Source organism: Siphateles boraxobius, unplaced genomic scaffold (assembly GCF_051911475.1).
Source record: "Siphateles boraxobius isolate OS27281-9 unplaced genomic scaffold, OSU_SipBor_1 9, whole genome shotgun sequence".
Classification (NCBI taxonomy): domain Eukaryota; kingdom Metazoa; phylum Chordata; class Actinopteri; order Cypriniformes; family Leuciscidae; genus Siphateles; species Siphateles boraxobius.
In genome coordinates, this window is record NW_027509219.1 from 27,441,265 (window position 1) to 27,458,661 (window position 17,397).

At 36.7% G+C, this 17,397-nt stretch overlaps 1 protein-coding gene across 1 annotated transcript; it reads left to right on the forward strand.

The window, feature by feature from the left end:
* The first annotated feature begins 1,153 nt into the window (after window positions 1-1,153).
* rnf11b (ring finger protein 11b) lies at window positions 1,154-14,279 on the forward strand. Its single transcript, XM_077224525.1, has 3 exons — window positions 1,154-1,703; window positions 10,489-10,658; window positions 12,357-14,279. The coding sequence occupies exons 1-3, from the start codon at window positions 1,581-1,583 to the stop codon at window positions 12,526-12,528; spliced, it is 465 nt and encodes a 154-aa protein (XP_077080640.1). The 5' UTR covers window positions 1,154-1,580; the 3' UTR covers window positions 12,529-14,279.
* Window positions 14,280-17,397: the final 3,118 nt, after the last annotated feature.

Below are 17,397 nucleotides of genomic sequence, written 5' to 3' on the forward strand. Positions count from 1 at the left end.
TAATATTAAAATGTTTCATTGTTAAAAGGGTAGTTCGCTCAAAAATGAAAAAACCATTGACTCGTTTACATAAGGTATTTCATGTAAATGAGTAAATTATGTTGCATATGCTGTATAATTGTATTCTTCGCTGGAACACAAAAGATATGCAGAATTTTAGTGAGTCAGAACTGACAGTCTATATAATCACTATAAGTGTTGGGGGTAAACATTACAAGTAATGTGAGTTTCTGAATCGGATTACTTTTTTTTTATCAAGTAACCAGTAAAGTAACACTACTTTTAAATTTTAAACAAAATATATATTTTTAAATAAGTAACACAAGTTACTTCATTGTCCAATGTACTGACTAACACCTCATCTTTCGCCATGTTGAGAGACATCGGGAGTGCAGAGGCATTGTGTGTGCTGTATAAACATGATGGTTATTTTAGTTCTAGACTAAATGTCAGCATGCATTTACTTATCTCGCTTGCACAAAAACAGATTCAGTATTCCTTAAAATTAATAAAAACTGTGAATTGCAAACTCAGAATATTACAGAAATTCTGATGACCTTTGATGATCCAATTCAACCATAATAGTCAAAAATTGCTCAAGATCAAAATAACATTAAAAAAAAAAATCCTGAAGAGGCTGCTTCCCAAATCGCACACTCTCAAGTACGTACTATTTTTGAATATGCAATTAATTCGGGACTGCTAAAAAAAAGTATGTTCTGGGGTATGTATGAATGTAATTCGCACTTGCTACATTCACCATGTTGTCATTATCAGATAACCTAACTTACCAGCGTTATGTATTACTTTTAAAAGTAACTTTCCCCAACAGTGGTCACTATTTATTCCAACCTTTTATCTCCAATGCAAGTGAATAGTGAAGGGACTGCCTAATATTCTGCCTGATATTTTGTTCCACGAAAAAAATAAAGGCATGCATTTTCACAACAATATGAGGTTAAGTAATAATGACAGCATTTTTGATTTCGAGTGAAATATGCCTTTAAAGCGGCCTAATGCGGTCAAGTTTACAGGCTTTAAACCCTCTTGTTGTTGGTGTTCTAAGTCGGCAATATGATTGGGTGACGAATAACCACTAATAACTTCCTTACTAAAGAAGAAACTCGATGATTGGTCCATACAGCATGGAGGCGGGACTTAAAGTGACTGCCTGAAAGGCAACATTGCATGAGTCGCCATTGAGTGCGAGCGCATATTTGATATTGTAGAAAATACGCGTTGTAGGCTAACCAGTGTTTACGGTTGAGACGAGGAGAAAGGACAACACTACATAACACGGGTTTAGGGCAAATATACGTATTTGACAGGGTTAAACTTTGTGTGTTTATAAAAGCATCGTTTCAAATCCGTGTATAACACTTTTTGCCAGGGTTCTTTGTGTGTCGAGAATGGTTTGTTTTTCTCCGTCAGGATCTCTAATGATCGGATCATTTTAAATGAGTGATAGACGTTTAGTAATTCTGTTTAAAAGGACAGAAGTCTGGTTGGGGTGATTAAGGGCGGACAGGAAGAGATAGGCAGGATTTCAACATTTAGATAACAAGGAGTTTGGAAAGGAGATGGGGAATTGTCTGAAATCTCCCACTTCGGATGATATCTCCTTGCTCCATGAATCTCAGTCAGACAGGGCCAGTTTCGGTGACGCCAACGATCCGGATCAGGAACCGCCACCTCCATATCAGGTAAGCTTATGAAAAACCTTTAGAATAAACAAAGAAACTTTCCTTTCGGCTAGCACGTTTCTCCTGCACGCTCCTGCTTTTTAATATAAACATTCAAATTGCTATATTGATAATGTGAAATATCAAAATGCACTGTAATATACTGATGGATAGGTTATCTATGTAACACCAGGCTGCAGCAGGAGCTCCATCTGTTTAATTTCGCTCTAGACAGTGTGCTATATTAAATCCTCTTTGTTCGACATAAACTTGGCCTACAATTCACGTCAGACCGTCCAAACAGATGGACAGTCTGTCATTTCATCTTTACTACTGCCTCCGTGGCGTGTTGATTCACCAGCACAAGCTTTATTGCGACAAAGTAACAATTCTAATTGTGACGCTCTTTGTTTGCAATTGTGACGTCATTGCGATGTTGTTCTCCCTGGTAGTGTTCCTCAACCCATTTGCGTCCTTTTTTTAGTGCCCCACACAAAATTATATATATATATATTAAAAATCACCTATTAGCAGTTTTATATGTATTTTAATTGAAATCTTGCCACATACCCTTGTTCTACACATAGGGGAACCTGGCTGGTGTCTCTGCAAACTTCTATAGGTGCCGCAAGAAGGCTTAAATATTTCAAATAAGACAATGAGTCAGCCTTCCAACATTGTCCTGCATGGAGTCAAAAGGTTTGGGAACCTGGGGAATTGCTTTTGGGGATTTTCCAATCAGTTTAAGTTCAAGTCATGAGATCATGCCGTTTAAAACGATGTCATGTTTCACATTAATCTGTTGAAATGGAACACATTCATCACATGTCAACACGTTTAACCCTTTATGGGAACTGGGTTTGCCTGGATGTCTTTGTGTTGGGCAATGCAAGCCATATTGAAGCGAATAATTGTGTAAACACTGCCATAGGCAAACATTTTATGTACTGTCACTGTGTTTTTTAAGAAGCAGCATGGTTTATAATGTTTGTGCATTAAGCTGAGAGGATGTCTGAGCTCTGTTGTATTTTAGGCATGTTTGCTGCTGTGGTGGCTGTTATATCCTCTTTGTTGTGTAATGATCTTATCTGCTTTACAAAAAGATACCAACAAACTGTGCTTCCCCATTAGAAAATCGCCATCGACCCGCCAGGTTCCAAAAGATAATCACATATGCATCTCAAACGATCATGCAGTCATTTCCTCAACTACTGTGATATGTTATATGTTCTTATGCAAAACCTTCCTCCAGAGGTTTAGAACTTCCTCTTCAATCTTGGTTTCAATTTTGGCTGGATTATCTAGATGATGATTGGCACAGAGTGGAAGCAACCAGCCAATGAAAGCAGAAAGTGGGACGTTTTGTGCTCCTTGCGCTTATCAGCTGTACTAACAGCGTTCTGTCACTTCCCCCTCCACATAGTCGTCTAGAAACAGCCTGAATGTTCTGATGGGCCAGGAGATTGACTCCGAGGAGAACCAACGTTAATAAAGTAGCTTATACATACAGGTTTATAAAACATTTCTAGGTAATGTTGCATGTATAATGATTGCAGAAGAGTTATCAGACCTGTTATGTTAAAGTTCCCATTTGCATCTTACACCCTTAAAATTAACATCCTTTATTGGCACTTATGGTTTCATAAAGAACCTTTAACATCCATAAAACCTTTCCACTGCACAAAAGGTTCTTTATAGTGAAAAATCATTCTTCAGATTATTAAAATGTTCTTCACTCTAAGAAAAAATAGTTTCTTTAAAAACCCAAAATGGTTTTTCAATGGCATAACTGTCAACCCACTCTTTGACACTTCCTCTAGACGTCTAGTGATTATCTTTTCCAGTGGCTGCTGCTTTATTTTCTAAGATAATTATTTATTTGCACTCCATACAATGAACTCATATGATATATGGGAAGAAATGGCATCCATTTTTTAAGCAAAATCTCTCACAGCATCATCTCCAGGGTTGAAATGCAAACATGAAAGGGTAAATGTGCCACTAATATCTTTCTTGTGTTACTGGGCTGTGTCTTTCAAGAAGACGCACCTTTCTGCTGAACACCAGCAAAAACCATGCTCGGCTTTCTGTTTTGTGAGTTATTGAGTCTCTTGGGTGCAAGATCAGACAAGGGTGTGGGGAAAAAAAGAGCAAAAGAAGACAGCCCTGTGCTGAATTCACCCAGCGTTTGTTAACGCCACTGCTGTTCTGTGCAATATTCCGACGGCACGTTCGGCCTATTGTCAGAATGCTGGACCGAGAGGAGGTCTGTTTGCACAGCCCCCTTGAGAACCCAAATCATTCCCAATCTCAGCACATTTTTGCGTCGCCAGCCAAGAATGCTTGACGTTTTTTCCCCCAGAGTCTCAGGCAGGGAGCTATAATGGGCTGCCTATGCTCTCAAGTATGTACAGAATCTGTTCTACTTATTTTTTTTAAAGTTATAAAGGGTTCTTTAGTGTGCAGTAGTAAATGGTTGTAAATGCCGTTTTAATGGCCTCATTCATAAGCATTCAAAAACTTGCAAGAATACTTTGACGTTACTACTTTCAGAACACACACACAACATAGTCATCCAAGTCGTGATCTGCTAGATAGTTCACCCAAAAATAAAAATGTTGTCATAATTTATTCACCCTCGTGTCATTCCAAACCTGTATGGCTTTCTTTCTTCAGATATAATATTAATAATTTAACTTTTGTCCATACAATGAAAGGCATTAGGGTCTGAAATAACATTGGATCCCATTAACTTTCATTGTATGGACAAAAGAAACTGAGGCTTATTTCAAAATAACTGGTCTGGTCCACAGAAGAAAGTATGTCATAAAGGTTTGTAATGGCACGAGGGTGAAAAAATAATGACAGAACTTTCATTTTATGGTGATCTTTTAAGGTTTCTCTCATAAAATGCCACATTAACTGTGTGCAGAAAATGAAGCGGCAATGTTAGCAGATGTCTTAAAAATAGTTGTTGTTTTTTTTAAGCTGGTCTAACAGTTCAGATTTGCACTCTAAATCTTATGTTCTTCACAACTTGTTAGATTAGCTTTGCGATTTGAATGAAGAGTTGTATTGGAAAAAGTTTATTGGAAAAAGTTTAATACATTTTACAATATCATACTTTATTTTATGCATGGGAAAAATAAAATGCCTTATTTTCTAAGTGGTCTCTGAATTTTGGACCCCGTTGCATGTCAAATAATATACAGTACCATTAAAAATTTGAGTCAGTATCATTTTTTTTATGCTTTTGGAAGAAGTTTCTTATACTCACAGTCACCAGGTCGGCTTTCATTTGATAAAATAATGGAAATTTGAAATATTACAATATAAATTCTTGTTTTCTATCTTAAAATATTTTTAAATTAATTTATTCCTGTGACGGCTAACCTGTGTCACATGATCCTTCTAATAATAAACATCTCATTGTTATTATTATCAATGTTGAAAACGGCTGTGCTGCTTAATATTTTTGATAATCTGAGAGAATTCAAAAGAACAGCATTTGTTTTAAATATAATTATTTGTAACATTATAAATTGTCTTTACTCTCACTTTTGATTTCAATTGCTCTTAAACGGTTACTTATATTTATTTAGATTTTCCGTTAAACATTTCCATTTATGTTTTCTTTAGCGGTTGATATCTTATCAAAACTCTCATGGTTCCTGGCTTTCTTTAGCTGCTATGTTAAGAAGCATTAGCACAATTGTGTAAGGAGCTCAATAGAGTTAGCCTAGTTTCACACCCTGCGTCTCAGACAGAGACTAAACAGATGAGAACGGCTCTATTCACAGTAACAGCCGGATCCACTCTGGTCTGTGTGACTGAACAGTAAATGCGTTCTACAAAGTAAAGCTAACCTGTGGGTGTATTGGTGCTGTATGGTGCATCTGATTGAAATGGGAAGTGAACCTGAGGGAGTGATGAAAATATGAGGTCTTCCTGGTAGTTTGGAAAGCAGCTGAAAGCATTTGCTGACTCATGCGTGTGGGGCTGGACATGGTGTGATAAGCACGTCTGTGAGATAGAAAGACTGTACAGGAGCCAACAGTAGAAAAAATGGAGGTTTCCTTTAGCCTTAAAAGTGTTGTGGTTTCTACACTGCTCGCTCATCGATGATTCTCTGTTTATCATGCTGTAGCTCGAGCTAACAGGCTGCTTTCTCTGCCCTCTGACATGGCTCACGTCACCTAGCCTGACAGCTCAGTGGACGTACTCAATCCTAAGTCCTTACCCTCACTTTACCTGTCTCACTTTCTCCCTCACAAACACACTTTTTTTTTAATTTTTTTTTTTTAGCTATGGACACTTTTGACCCGGTAGTCTTTCAGATAATACTTAATAAACATTTCCACCATGTCTAAAATGATGCATTGTGTTTAACAGCATGATGTGTAAAGGATTTCTGAATAAATCATGAATAATATGGCAGAAAGATTTTGTAGCTAGCATTATATGCATCCTAATACGATTAAATGTTTTCACACTTTTTGCAGAATTACAACTTGATTGACACACAATAAAAATATTCTGTTCATCAGTGGTATTTAACATAGTTTTTTTTTTTTGTCCGTGCTTTCAATGCGTCTTGGGTTGATACCAAAGTTCAGTATGAGATATTGAATAGGCTGTATTTCTGTCACTTAGAACATGGCTCTCATTTGTGTGAACATTAGTTATGGCATCTTCACTGACTTGGGTCTGTAGGATGGATCAGTGTATGGATCAAATGTTTTGGGGTTCAAACCTGCAACCTTTCAGTTATCAGCTCAGGTCTTTACCACTACACCGGCTATACTCACGCCAATTATACTAAAACAAAAAAACCATAAACTCCCATAAAGCTTGTGTGAGAATGGACAGAATGACTGAACTAAAGCGGGATGGAAGGAGAGCTTTAGCATGGTTGATATACTCATTTCTTATAAAAGAAGTATTTGTTTAAAGGTGTTGATTTTCAATGTGGGGACACCCATGCTGTGTACACAATGAACCATTCATAGGAGATAAACATCTGCAAAGTGTGAAGAAACGGGCCTGCAGCTTTTTAAGTGTCAGAGACTAAACATTTAACCATTTAGTGACCTGAATCTGTGTAACTTAACACATAGCACACTTTAAATAAATGCAAAACATTCATTTTATGAGAATCTTGTGATTTACAAATAGAAAACAACACTTTACTCAGGATTCACCAGAAACTTATTTAGCTAGTGTACTGCATAAACAAGTAGTTGTAATGTTTTCCCTGTAACCAAATTCCCCTCAGTCTGGCACTGCTGAAATTGTGTCTGATTACTTGTGTATCTAAACAGTGTGTGGTCTGAATGTAATTTTTGTGTCACGCTGCTTAAGAAGCTATGCGTGTACACACACACACAGAACAATATATAATACATATATATGTTCACGCATCTATATTATGGAAACACAGACTTTTATGTTAGATGCTATTAATCGATTTAACTGCCATATATATATGTTATAAACACAGCCCTATACATGCATATACATATAGACATATGCACACACACACACATATATATATATATATATATATGTATTTGTGTACCTGTACATGTATGTGAGGTGAGTGTGTTCTTGTTTGGCAATGGAGACCTGATTTTGTGCTGAGCTGGTATAGACCATTTCTGCACCGCTGATTATTAGCACTCAAACAGCTGTTTGTTTAACCTTCCTGTGCTCAGATAAGCATCCACATCCTTAGCCCACTCACTGCTAAGAAAAGGACAAACGGTGTGTGAGACAGAAAAAGAAAGAGTTGATTGGCCCGGAGTGCAAAGCAGGTGCTGAATTTCTGTTCCCATAACACATTTGGTATTTTATCATGCAAAAACCAGTTTGATTTCAGCCTGATTTAAAATTTGAATGCTTGACACAACAGTCCGTCTTGTGTGAAGTTGGACTATCCTTCAATCGATTTATCCTTTGTTAGTTATGTAATGTATTTAAAGATATATGCCCCTTTACAGCTTCAGTATAGTATCTACTTTATCTTGATAGCTTATTTGTAGCTTGGGAAGCTAATGTTAAATGTAGTAGTGTTGGAGATGCATAAGTTGCTCCTCCTCATAGTCTGTCTAGTGTGGTTGTCTGTCTGGTTGAGTCATGCTAGCCTGTAGCCTTATTTTGGGCTGATCGAGTGATATTTATGCACAGGAATGTGAAGCACGGATATCTTCACTTCTATGTTTGTTGTGAAAGCACTGTATCAGCCATTGATTTGATTTCTAAAGAAAAGTCATTAATCTGTAGATGACAATGTTATCAGGAATATTGGTTGTTTTACTGGTATTTAGAGCTTAGAGGTAATGGAAGCATACAATGCAGTGAAGGTTTGGGTTGTTTTGTCCAGTCCGGTAAGTCCAGGGAGGGAGTTGTTCTTTATTGGAACAGACTTGAAGAAAGAGAGCATAAAATGGACCGCTGGATGTCTGTTCCAGTAATGAGGGAGTGCCAGATTTTCCACAACATGCTTTGTTTAGCACCAAAGCCTACCAGACCAAACAGAATTCCCCCGCTCGACAGCTCTCGTTTTTTTCCCCCCTCACTCCCTTCATCTCTTTGTCTCAGTCTGTCTGTTTCTTTGAACCAATCAAATCATTCTCTTGCACTCGGGGTGTTGGAGTGCCTGATTATTGTTCGCAAACAAGCAATTTAACAGCGACGTGTCTAGTTCTGTGCACTTGATGACTGAAATATGTCCAAATCAACATTTTCATAACTGCCTACTACAATAAATCTTACTGGTAAATGTTTAAAGGTAGTGTAGAATTGGCCCTCACTGCTTAATCGTATGCGTTAGATTGTGATGGTTTTCTTTTTCTTGTTAATGTTGTTTTATTGATATAATAACAATAGGCTGCATTTACACAATAAAGCATTTTCCACAAATCAGATGTTTTGTCATCATTTGATTTAATTCTCTAGTTCCCAAAATTGTTTGCAATATACTGATGAGGCCATTTTTTCTCAATCTGGTTGAGTCGTTACTCTGCCTGAATTTTCCCTTAAAGATTAAGTTTGTAGTTCAACCCTTAAAGATGAACTGAATATTATGTATATTTTATATACATTGCTTTGTTTGTTTAAACATCCCTAACAGAGCAACATATTATATATTGTATACTATTTATTTCAGATTTAAAATGACATGTATTTTAGACTGTGCAGTCATTGACTGACTTGGCAGCGACTATAGAGTTTCAGAGACTGTCAGGGAAGACGACACTTTCATTGTCAGAACGATCATGTTTCGGTTCTACTTCCAGCTAAACACACACACATTTATTTGCTGGATCGCTATGTTGATCGCTACATTATGAGTATGTGTAAGTGCCTCGCAAACATTCTTTCTATTTGGTTGGGTCTTTAGCCGGTCTACGAAGACATTTGTATTTCAAGTTGGCAGTGTAACTTGTCTGATGTGTCCGTCATGTGATTGTAGGACTCGAGATGGCCACTGTGTGACCTAATTGTGAAGAGAGCGGTGAACCTGATCTCAAAGCTCACCTTTAATCCGATCTGAAGTCAGAATTGCACTACGCCATGGTTGCTTTTCCCAGCAGCACCTCCCAGTCCTCAGGCCTGTTTTTTTACAGAATCTGTCTCACTCCTGCTTATGGGCATTACTCCGTGGAAACATGTCCTACTTTTGATGAGTCACTACCGTGGTGCGTATATACATGTGGTTTGGAGGTTTATAATGTAAGAAAGTAATAAATATCTGCCATTTATTATTACCCGTAGAGCAATATCTACAGATTTGGCCGTGTGTGGCTGTTCTGAGCCAAAGCGGTACTGATGGTTTTTGTTGATCCCAAGACTGCAAGCTCACTGGTGATGTTGATGGTTATTGGACTGGAGGTTTCACACTCATTCACAAATCAACACTCATTTACGAGGCTAATTTACTGTAGGGTTTTAAAGGGAGACATGATCTGAACTGCAGGGTAAAATCATTGACACCTGAAACAATATATTAATGTCCCCTCTTGGGTCTAGTCGTAATTTAATGTTATATTGCTGTAACGGAGATTAATACAGTTCATACCTCTCTTTTTTTCCATTAGTTTACATACCCTTTATGTAATTTTGTAAAGATATTTAACAACATTTAAAAAATTAAGAGAGAAAAACCTTTTTGGTATTTTTACATTTTATTTTAACTTTTTTTTTGTTTTTTTGTAAAAAGAAAAAGGGTATTTAAACTTATAAAGTGTCACACTAAAATTAGGACTGTTATACAGAATACCCTATATAATAATCAAAGTTTTGCTCTTTTAAAATAAATAAGATTGTTTTTTATAATATATAGTTAATAATCTGCAATAAACAACATCAACTTGTTCTACTCTGTAATTGCAGTTTTCAGCAGAGTGTCTAGCACACAGAGCTTAAACATACTCACTCTCCCAAAACAGCTTTGACTAGTGAATGCTGAGCAGGCACCTGTCTCAATGGGAGCTATTGTTCACATCCCTCTCTTCATAAGTACCCTTTGGACTCAATATGGTCCCATTTGGGCCTCTCGCATCAAAATGATGCAAAAAGAGAGAGATCGCCCCCTAGTGGAGCTTTGCTTGCATGTGCCTCAAATATTAAGATGCTTACTCATAACTGTATTTAACATTGTATTGCTGTTTAGTCAGTTCTGGACAAGTCATATGCATAATATTGAGTGGTATAAAAGTGGTTAATAATCTCAAACTTTACGAAACAGTGATTCATAACATTTCACCATTGTCTATGTTCATATACTATATGTGTGTGTTTTCAGGAGCAGATCCATGTGCCGGTGTACCACCCCACTCCCAGCCAGGCCCGTCTGGCGACCCAACTGACTGAAGAGGAGCAGGTGCGGATCGCTCAAAGGATCGGTCTCATCCAGCATCTTCCTAAAGGTGTCTATGATCCAGGAAGTGACGGCACCGAGAAGAAGATTCGAGAGTGAGTGAAGACATTGTGTACATGTCTGTTTGCTTCTTAGTTATATTAAAGGTATTGAAAGCACTATTTTTTTTTTCAGTCGACCTCAAAACCCTGAACGCACGTTTACAGTGAGGGGAGAGGATTCAAGTTAAGCTGCAATCTGCTATGAATAGGACTACATGTTTAGTTATGAGATTATTTAAACGTTGAACGCTTTTATTCCTACATTTATGATGCATTTGACAAGTTTGATATTTCATTCTCTTTTGCATGATTTCTGAAGACTGCTCGGAGTAAGAGCAATATCATGGGTCTTCCTTATCAGTAAATGGAGACGCTTTAACTGCCGGCTGGGACTTTTAACGGAACTATTCATTTGCAGACTTTATATGGTGGGATTTAATTCTCTTTAAAGTTCAACGAGTATAAAATATCAAAAATATAAGCAAACAGAGGGATAAAGTTGTTTAAATATGTTTTCCTATCCCAGTTTATTATGCCGAAACATCTATAAGTTAGCCATTTATAATCTAAAGCCTTCCAAATGTTTAAACGCTGTCTCTGTGACTGTATCAAACATTGCTCTGTTTGAACGCCCCAACTAAGCTGACAGAAACTTTAGCTCAACCAATAGGGCAAGTTTAAGATGGGACTGTTGTTTGACCAAGAGCAGAAAAGAAAAGTGTTCACTGTTCAGTTAAACCAGTAAAAGCAGTCAGTCATTATTTACAATGAAAACGCAATATCAATGAATGCACAGTGTTTTGAAAGGCAAACGCTATCTATCGGCATTAATCATTTTAATCTTTTGACGGCTAACGTTCTTGTAAACGGTTCAGAACTGAATTTGCGATTCCTTTTAAATATATACCATTCAAAATTTTAAAAATACATTAATACTTCTATTCAGCAAGGATGGAATAATTTTTTAAAAAGTGACCGTAAAGACATTTATAATGTGAGCAAAAAAACCCATCTAAAACAGTAGGCTGTTTTTTTAGTTTTCTATTCATCAAAGAATCCTGAAAAAAATATTTCAACAAAAATATAAACTGATTTCAACATTAATAAGAAAAGTTTCCTGATCAGCAAATCCGCATCTTAGAATGATTTCTGAAGGATCATGTGACACTGAAGACTGGAGTAATGATGCTAAAAATTCAGCTTTGCCATCACAAGAATAAAATCACATTTTAAAATGTTTTCAAATAGAAAAGCTACTTTAACTTGTAATAATATTTCAGAAAAGTACTGCATTTTTGATCAAACAAATGCAGTCTTGGCGAGCATAAGAAACTTCTTTTCAAACTTCTGAACTGTAGTGTATAGACGTGTAAGGCTTTAATTGAAATGAAACCAAATAACCTGAAGCTGGCTTACAAGATTTAAAAAAAAAAAAAACTTATTTTTATTTTTATTGCAATTCAATCAATTCCTGTCTTTCCCATTCAAATTCCACTTCAACATCCTGCAGGGTGTGACCAACTTTTAAATTCTACGTTACGCCCAGCCTGTGGGAATGCTGTACCCTTTGTTGTCCATGGTATCGCGGTGTGTGTTAACACGTTCTCTGCCTCTCTCTCTCTCTCTCTCTCTCTCTCTCTCTCTCTCTCTCTCTCTCTCTCTCTCTCTCTCTCTCTCTCTCTCTCTCTCTCTCTCTCTCTCTCTCTCTCTCTCTCTCTCTCTCTCTCTCTCTCTCTCTCTCCCTCTGCGCAGGTGTGTGATCTGCATGATGGACTTTGTGTACGGAGACCCCATTCGGTTCCTCCCCTGCATGCACATCTACCACCTGGACTGCATAGACGACTGGCTGATGAGGTCCTTCACGTGTCCCTCCTGTATGGAGCCTGTAGATGCTGCCTTGCTCTCGTCCTATGAAACTAACTGACTCCTGCCTGCGCTGATCCCCGCCCTACGCACACACAGCCCTCGAGTCCTGTCCTCACACAGCCCCTTTGCATAAAGACACAACCGTTCCACTCGACTGGGGCGTGGAATGGCGTGCCTGTGGCATCATGGGAAAAAGGAGGACCTGCTAGGCCACAGTGATAATTAAACCCCTCCTGCATTGTCCTGCTGGACAGGGAAATTTGCAGGAGCCCTTTTGCACCCTGACGACTTTATCATGCGATTCCTTTTGTCTCTTGTTGACGACTCCCAGACAAGCCGGTCACGCACCATTCCACTGTAGCAACACTTACACTGGAAGGAGACGAACCTTCGAGAAACGTTCTGGAGGACTCTTAAAAACACATCTTCAACGTTCAATCTCTAGTTATTTCTTTCTTTCTTTCTTTCTTTCTCAGTGTCTGTTTCCATAAAGGGCTTGTTTGATTTCTGCCGAAGCTGCAGTGGAGCAAAACAAATAGCATTGCACATACACACGCAAAGTAAAAAAAGTTTCCTCATGATTTTTGCACTTTTGATTCAAAGAATTAAGCCCAACTGTACACACGCATGCACATACCTTGTGCGCACAGGAATCATCCCATACAACTTTTATTTAACCACATGCTATAGCTTTTGAGTATTATAATTATAATTTCTCTGTATCGGTTGTGAGCACCAAATCTGAATGGATTTGGGGAAGCAATTAATTAATAATAATAATAATAATATTTTATATATATATATATATATATATATATATATATATATATATATCCTGCATTATTTAAAATGTCAAAATAGTGGCTGATCTCACATGTTGGTCAAGCTTTAATGTGTTGCTTTTTGCTTTGTGAATCATGTTTTTTTCTTTCTTTTACATCGTTTTAAAATCATCATTACTGTTATTGTTGTAACAACGGAAAAATTGTATTTACAGACAAAAAACACTGAAGTCTTCAAAAGTCTGAAGGTGGTTATGAGGTCAGCCTCATAGCGATTAATGCGATATAGACCATATGACTCACAAAATTACACGTATGAGTGTGCGAAACCCCTCGATAACGAGAATTTCACCTTCATTGCTGATGCACTTGTGTTTTGTTAACTTTATTGTACATAGTGCAATGATATATATTTCCAGTGACTTTTATTTGAATTCTCAGTACCAGATACTTTAAAAAAAATCTTTATGGCATCATAAGGGACTCATAAGCCTAAAAAAAGAAACATTTGAATCTTTCATGGATTCAGCTAAGCAAATAGCGAGTGTTTTTCCCTTTTGTTTTTTTGTGGGAAAAACTTCTTTCCCATAGACTTCAAATACTTGGCATTAATTTGCGGTTTTTGTGGAATACTAGACAACGGGCAGTGGATGATCACACCCAAAGCCGGGTTGTGCATGAATAGCTGTTTGATGTTTATTCGAAATGAAAGATGGTTTGTGTTTGGTGAAATTACGCCCAGCCCTCTTGCTCTGTCTATGACTATAAAAAAAAAAGCACAAGAGAGCATAGGAATCAAGTCTCTATTTTTCTTAACTCTCAAGTTTTATATAAAGACAAAGTAATTGTTAGAAATGAGAACTGGTAGTGGGTAATGTAGCCATTAAATCTGTCCCCTTAATTAATCAAAACAGAAAACGTTCTGGTGGTTAGTGGCTGCTATTGAAGTGAAGATTTTCGTTTTTTTCCTCGTGTTTGAAATCATGCCTTGTGTGGAGTGACTGTAAGTGTGTAGTTAATGAAGGTGTAGGATATATTCTTCATAGAAAAATCCATTGACCTGTTTTTGCACAGTAGTTTTAGTTTTTGTCTTCTCTTTTTTTTTTTTTTATGGTCTCTCCACACAACGTGGAGTTCCATTGCCTTAGACCATAGCAGGACGCTTTTGGCTGGATGTCCTGGGCTGATGGGGGCTCTACACCAGCATCGGGAGGATGGAGTGATGATGATGATGATTGAGCATTTGGACGTTATAAACTGCGTTCACAGACACTTTTTGCTCCTGAGAGACATGTCATCATGCAATGCCATACATGAAACTGATTCTCCATGATGTGCTGGGAGCACATGGACATTATCTGTGATCTGTTTGTATGTGACCCGTGTGTAAGGCTGTGAGAATCTCCCATTTGTCTGTCTGTGAATATATATATAAACATGTATATATAAATTTATGCATCTTCTATGTACTACAGGCAAATAATAAATAGAATTTATGCTATGAAATGTCTGCTTGTGTTTATTCTATTTGAATATCAATTTTCATTAAGAATGTAGTGAAACTACGCACACACACACACACACACACATATATATATATATATATATATATATATATATATATATATATATAAAATATCTGGATGTCTGCAGCTTACTCATAAAATGTGGTCTGATCTTAATGTAGGTTATAGTTATAGACAAACAATCTGACTAAACTAATAACACACGAGCAATTGTACTTTTTACATATTTATAATTGTCAATATTGGTTTTCTGTAACTGACTTCAATTAGTTTTTTCTGAGGTAGCATTTGTGGTTCACAAGATGGCGCTATAAATGTCATGTCGAAGCACATGAACTGCTGAGTCACTTTTGTTGTATGCTATACCAAGCTATTTCCACTTAGATTTAAAAACTCGATTTTTTTAATTAAGAGTTGGACATAACTAGAAAAAAAATGTAATGTAGTGTTATAGCCGTGGTGTTTAGAGCTTGTTTTCTTATGTGAGCTTATGTGAGCTTGTTTTCTAATGTTATTCTGTAAATATATATTTAATAGGCCTACAGTAGCTACCATTAATCAGTTAGTGATGCATGTCTTAGTAAAGGGAATTTTGTATTAGAGGATTTTTTTAAGTAATAATAGACATTTGCCAAGAAAAAAAAAACGTTACTGCATACCACACAAGGGCATAGGGGAGACGGCCTAGTTGTCACACTTTTTTACTCCAGCGAATATGTCCAAGTGAAGTGTTATTTCCAGTTTCTGTATTGGCTAATACCTTAAAGTCTTGGCTGCAAAAAAAAAAAAAAAAACTTCACACGTGCGTCCATCCTTATTGCCAAGGAAAACTGACACTTCATTAAACATGTAAGCTCATACTAGGCTACTCTATGTGGCGTAACTCACAATGCGATCCTGCTTTGTTTTGACGTTGATTTGAGAAGAATATATCTTATTTAAATGTTAAATATTACATTTAAATCTAAATGTTAAATAAATGTTTTTTTTAAATACCAATATACCAGGAAATATTAAAAAATATATTTTCAAAAAGCATTTTAATTACTGACTAACACAATTTACTCAATTTACAAATGTGGCAACCTGGCCTGACCTAACTTGAAAGTCCCTTTGAAAATTCCTCTTCTATGGATATTTACATACATATATTATGTAAATCTGTACATATTTGTTTAATATCTGCTACTCAGAAATATAGTTTGCATAGAGGCTCTGCAACCTGCAAGTGACATAAAAACTCATTAGGTGCACTTTTAATAAAAAAAAAAGCGGTTTAGGTGTAACGATTCCTGATCATCTTTAAAAAGGTGTTCTCTAAAATACTTTCTAAGTTACCAGGAGCAAAGCAGAGCATTTGCATGCTGAACACAGACTCACTCTGTCTATCTATCTATCTATCTATCTATCTATCTATCTATCTATCTATCTATCTATCTATCTATCTATCTGCAAACTTTGCTCATCATATTGTGCATCATATTTCCATTATTCATCATATTGTGTCACAACCCCCAGTGCCTGTGCAGAAAATGGAAGGAAGCTGCACTTGAATTGTAGAGAAGTGCTGTCAGTTACTGCAACCACAAATTATTTTTTCATGAAAATGGAAAGCAAAATGCACAGTGAATGAATTTTTCATGAAAATGGAAAGCAAAATGCACAGTGGTGAGTGGTACTTCCCAAAGTCTTATAAAAGTGTATCTTTTGACTGGCCAATGCCTCACCACCACAGGGCTTTTGGACATATTGTATCAAAGAGGGTTTTCAAGTGGCTCTCCACCTGGCAGCTGCTCACAAGCTCTTGTAACACTCATAAATTACAAAGTAGCAAATTTGTTATATTATCCACAAAATCAGTGATGCTTTGGCTGTAAAGCAACGGGTGTTTTATTCAGTACTCTGCATTAACTTTCAAACATCAAGAAAGACACACTGGACGCTTTTTCATTTTATTATTATTGGCATTTATTGAATTTAAAAACTGTTTTTAAAAAAGCCCTGCGGTTGAAAAGCAATTACCCCATGCACATAAACTATTACATTATATTGTAAAACATGACATAAATATATATATGCTTCTTGACAACAACAACAACAACAACAACAACAACAACAAAAAAATGCATTTTGGATCAATAGAATGACAAACAAGGGTTGGTGTAAGCTGAAAGATTTTGTCATTTGGTGACCTCACTGGGACAGAACAAAATATACTGCAGTTGAGCAATTAAACAGACACTGCAAAAAATCAGACACCGGCCTGGTAAACAGTTTGTGAAATGCAGATGAAAGGTCTGCCACATGATGCTCCCTCATGTCTCCATTCGGTTAAAATGGAACTGACCTCATAGCACGGCAACTTAAATAACAATAAGGAAAAATAAAAATAAGGAAATAAAAAATTGTGACCCATTCTGCGCTTTAAAATATTATTCAAGGAAGAATAAAGGATATGTTTACACAGACCTTCATGCAATCAGAATGAGCCCTATAATGCAATTTGTTTTTACTTGTATTAAAATAACATAAAGGTCTCTCTTAAAAAATTATTCTCCAGTAGAGAAAAATTATATTTTGCATTGATCACTCCTAGATTAAGACCACTTCAGAAACTGC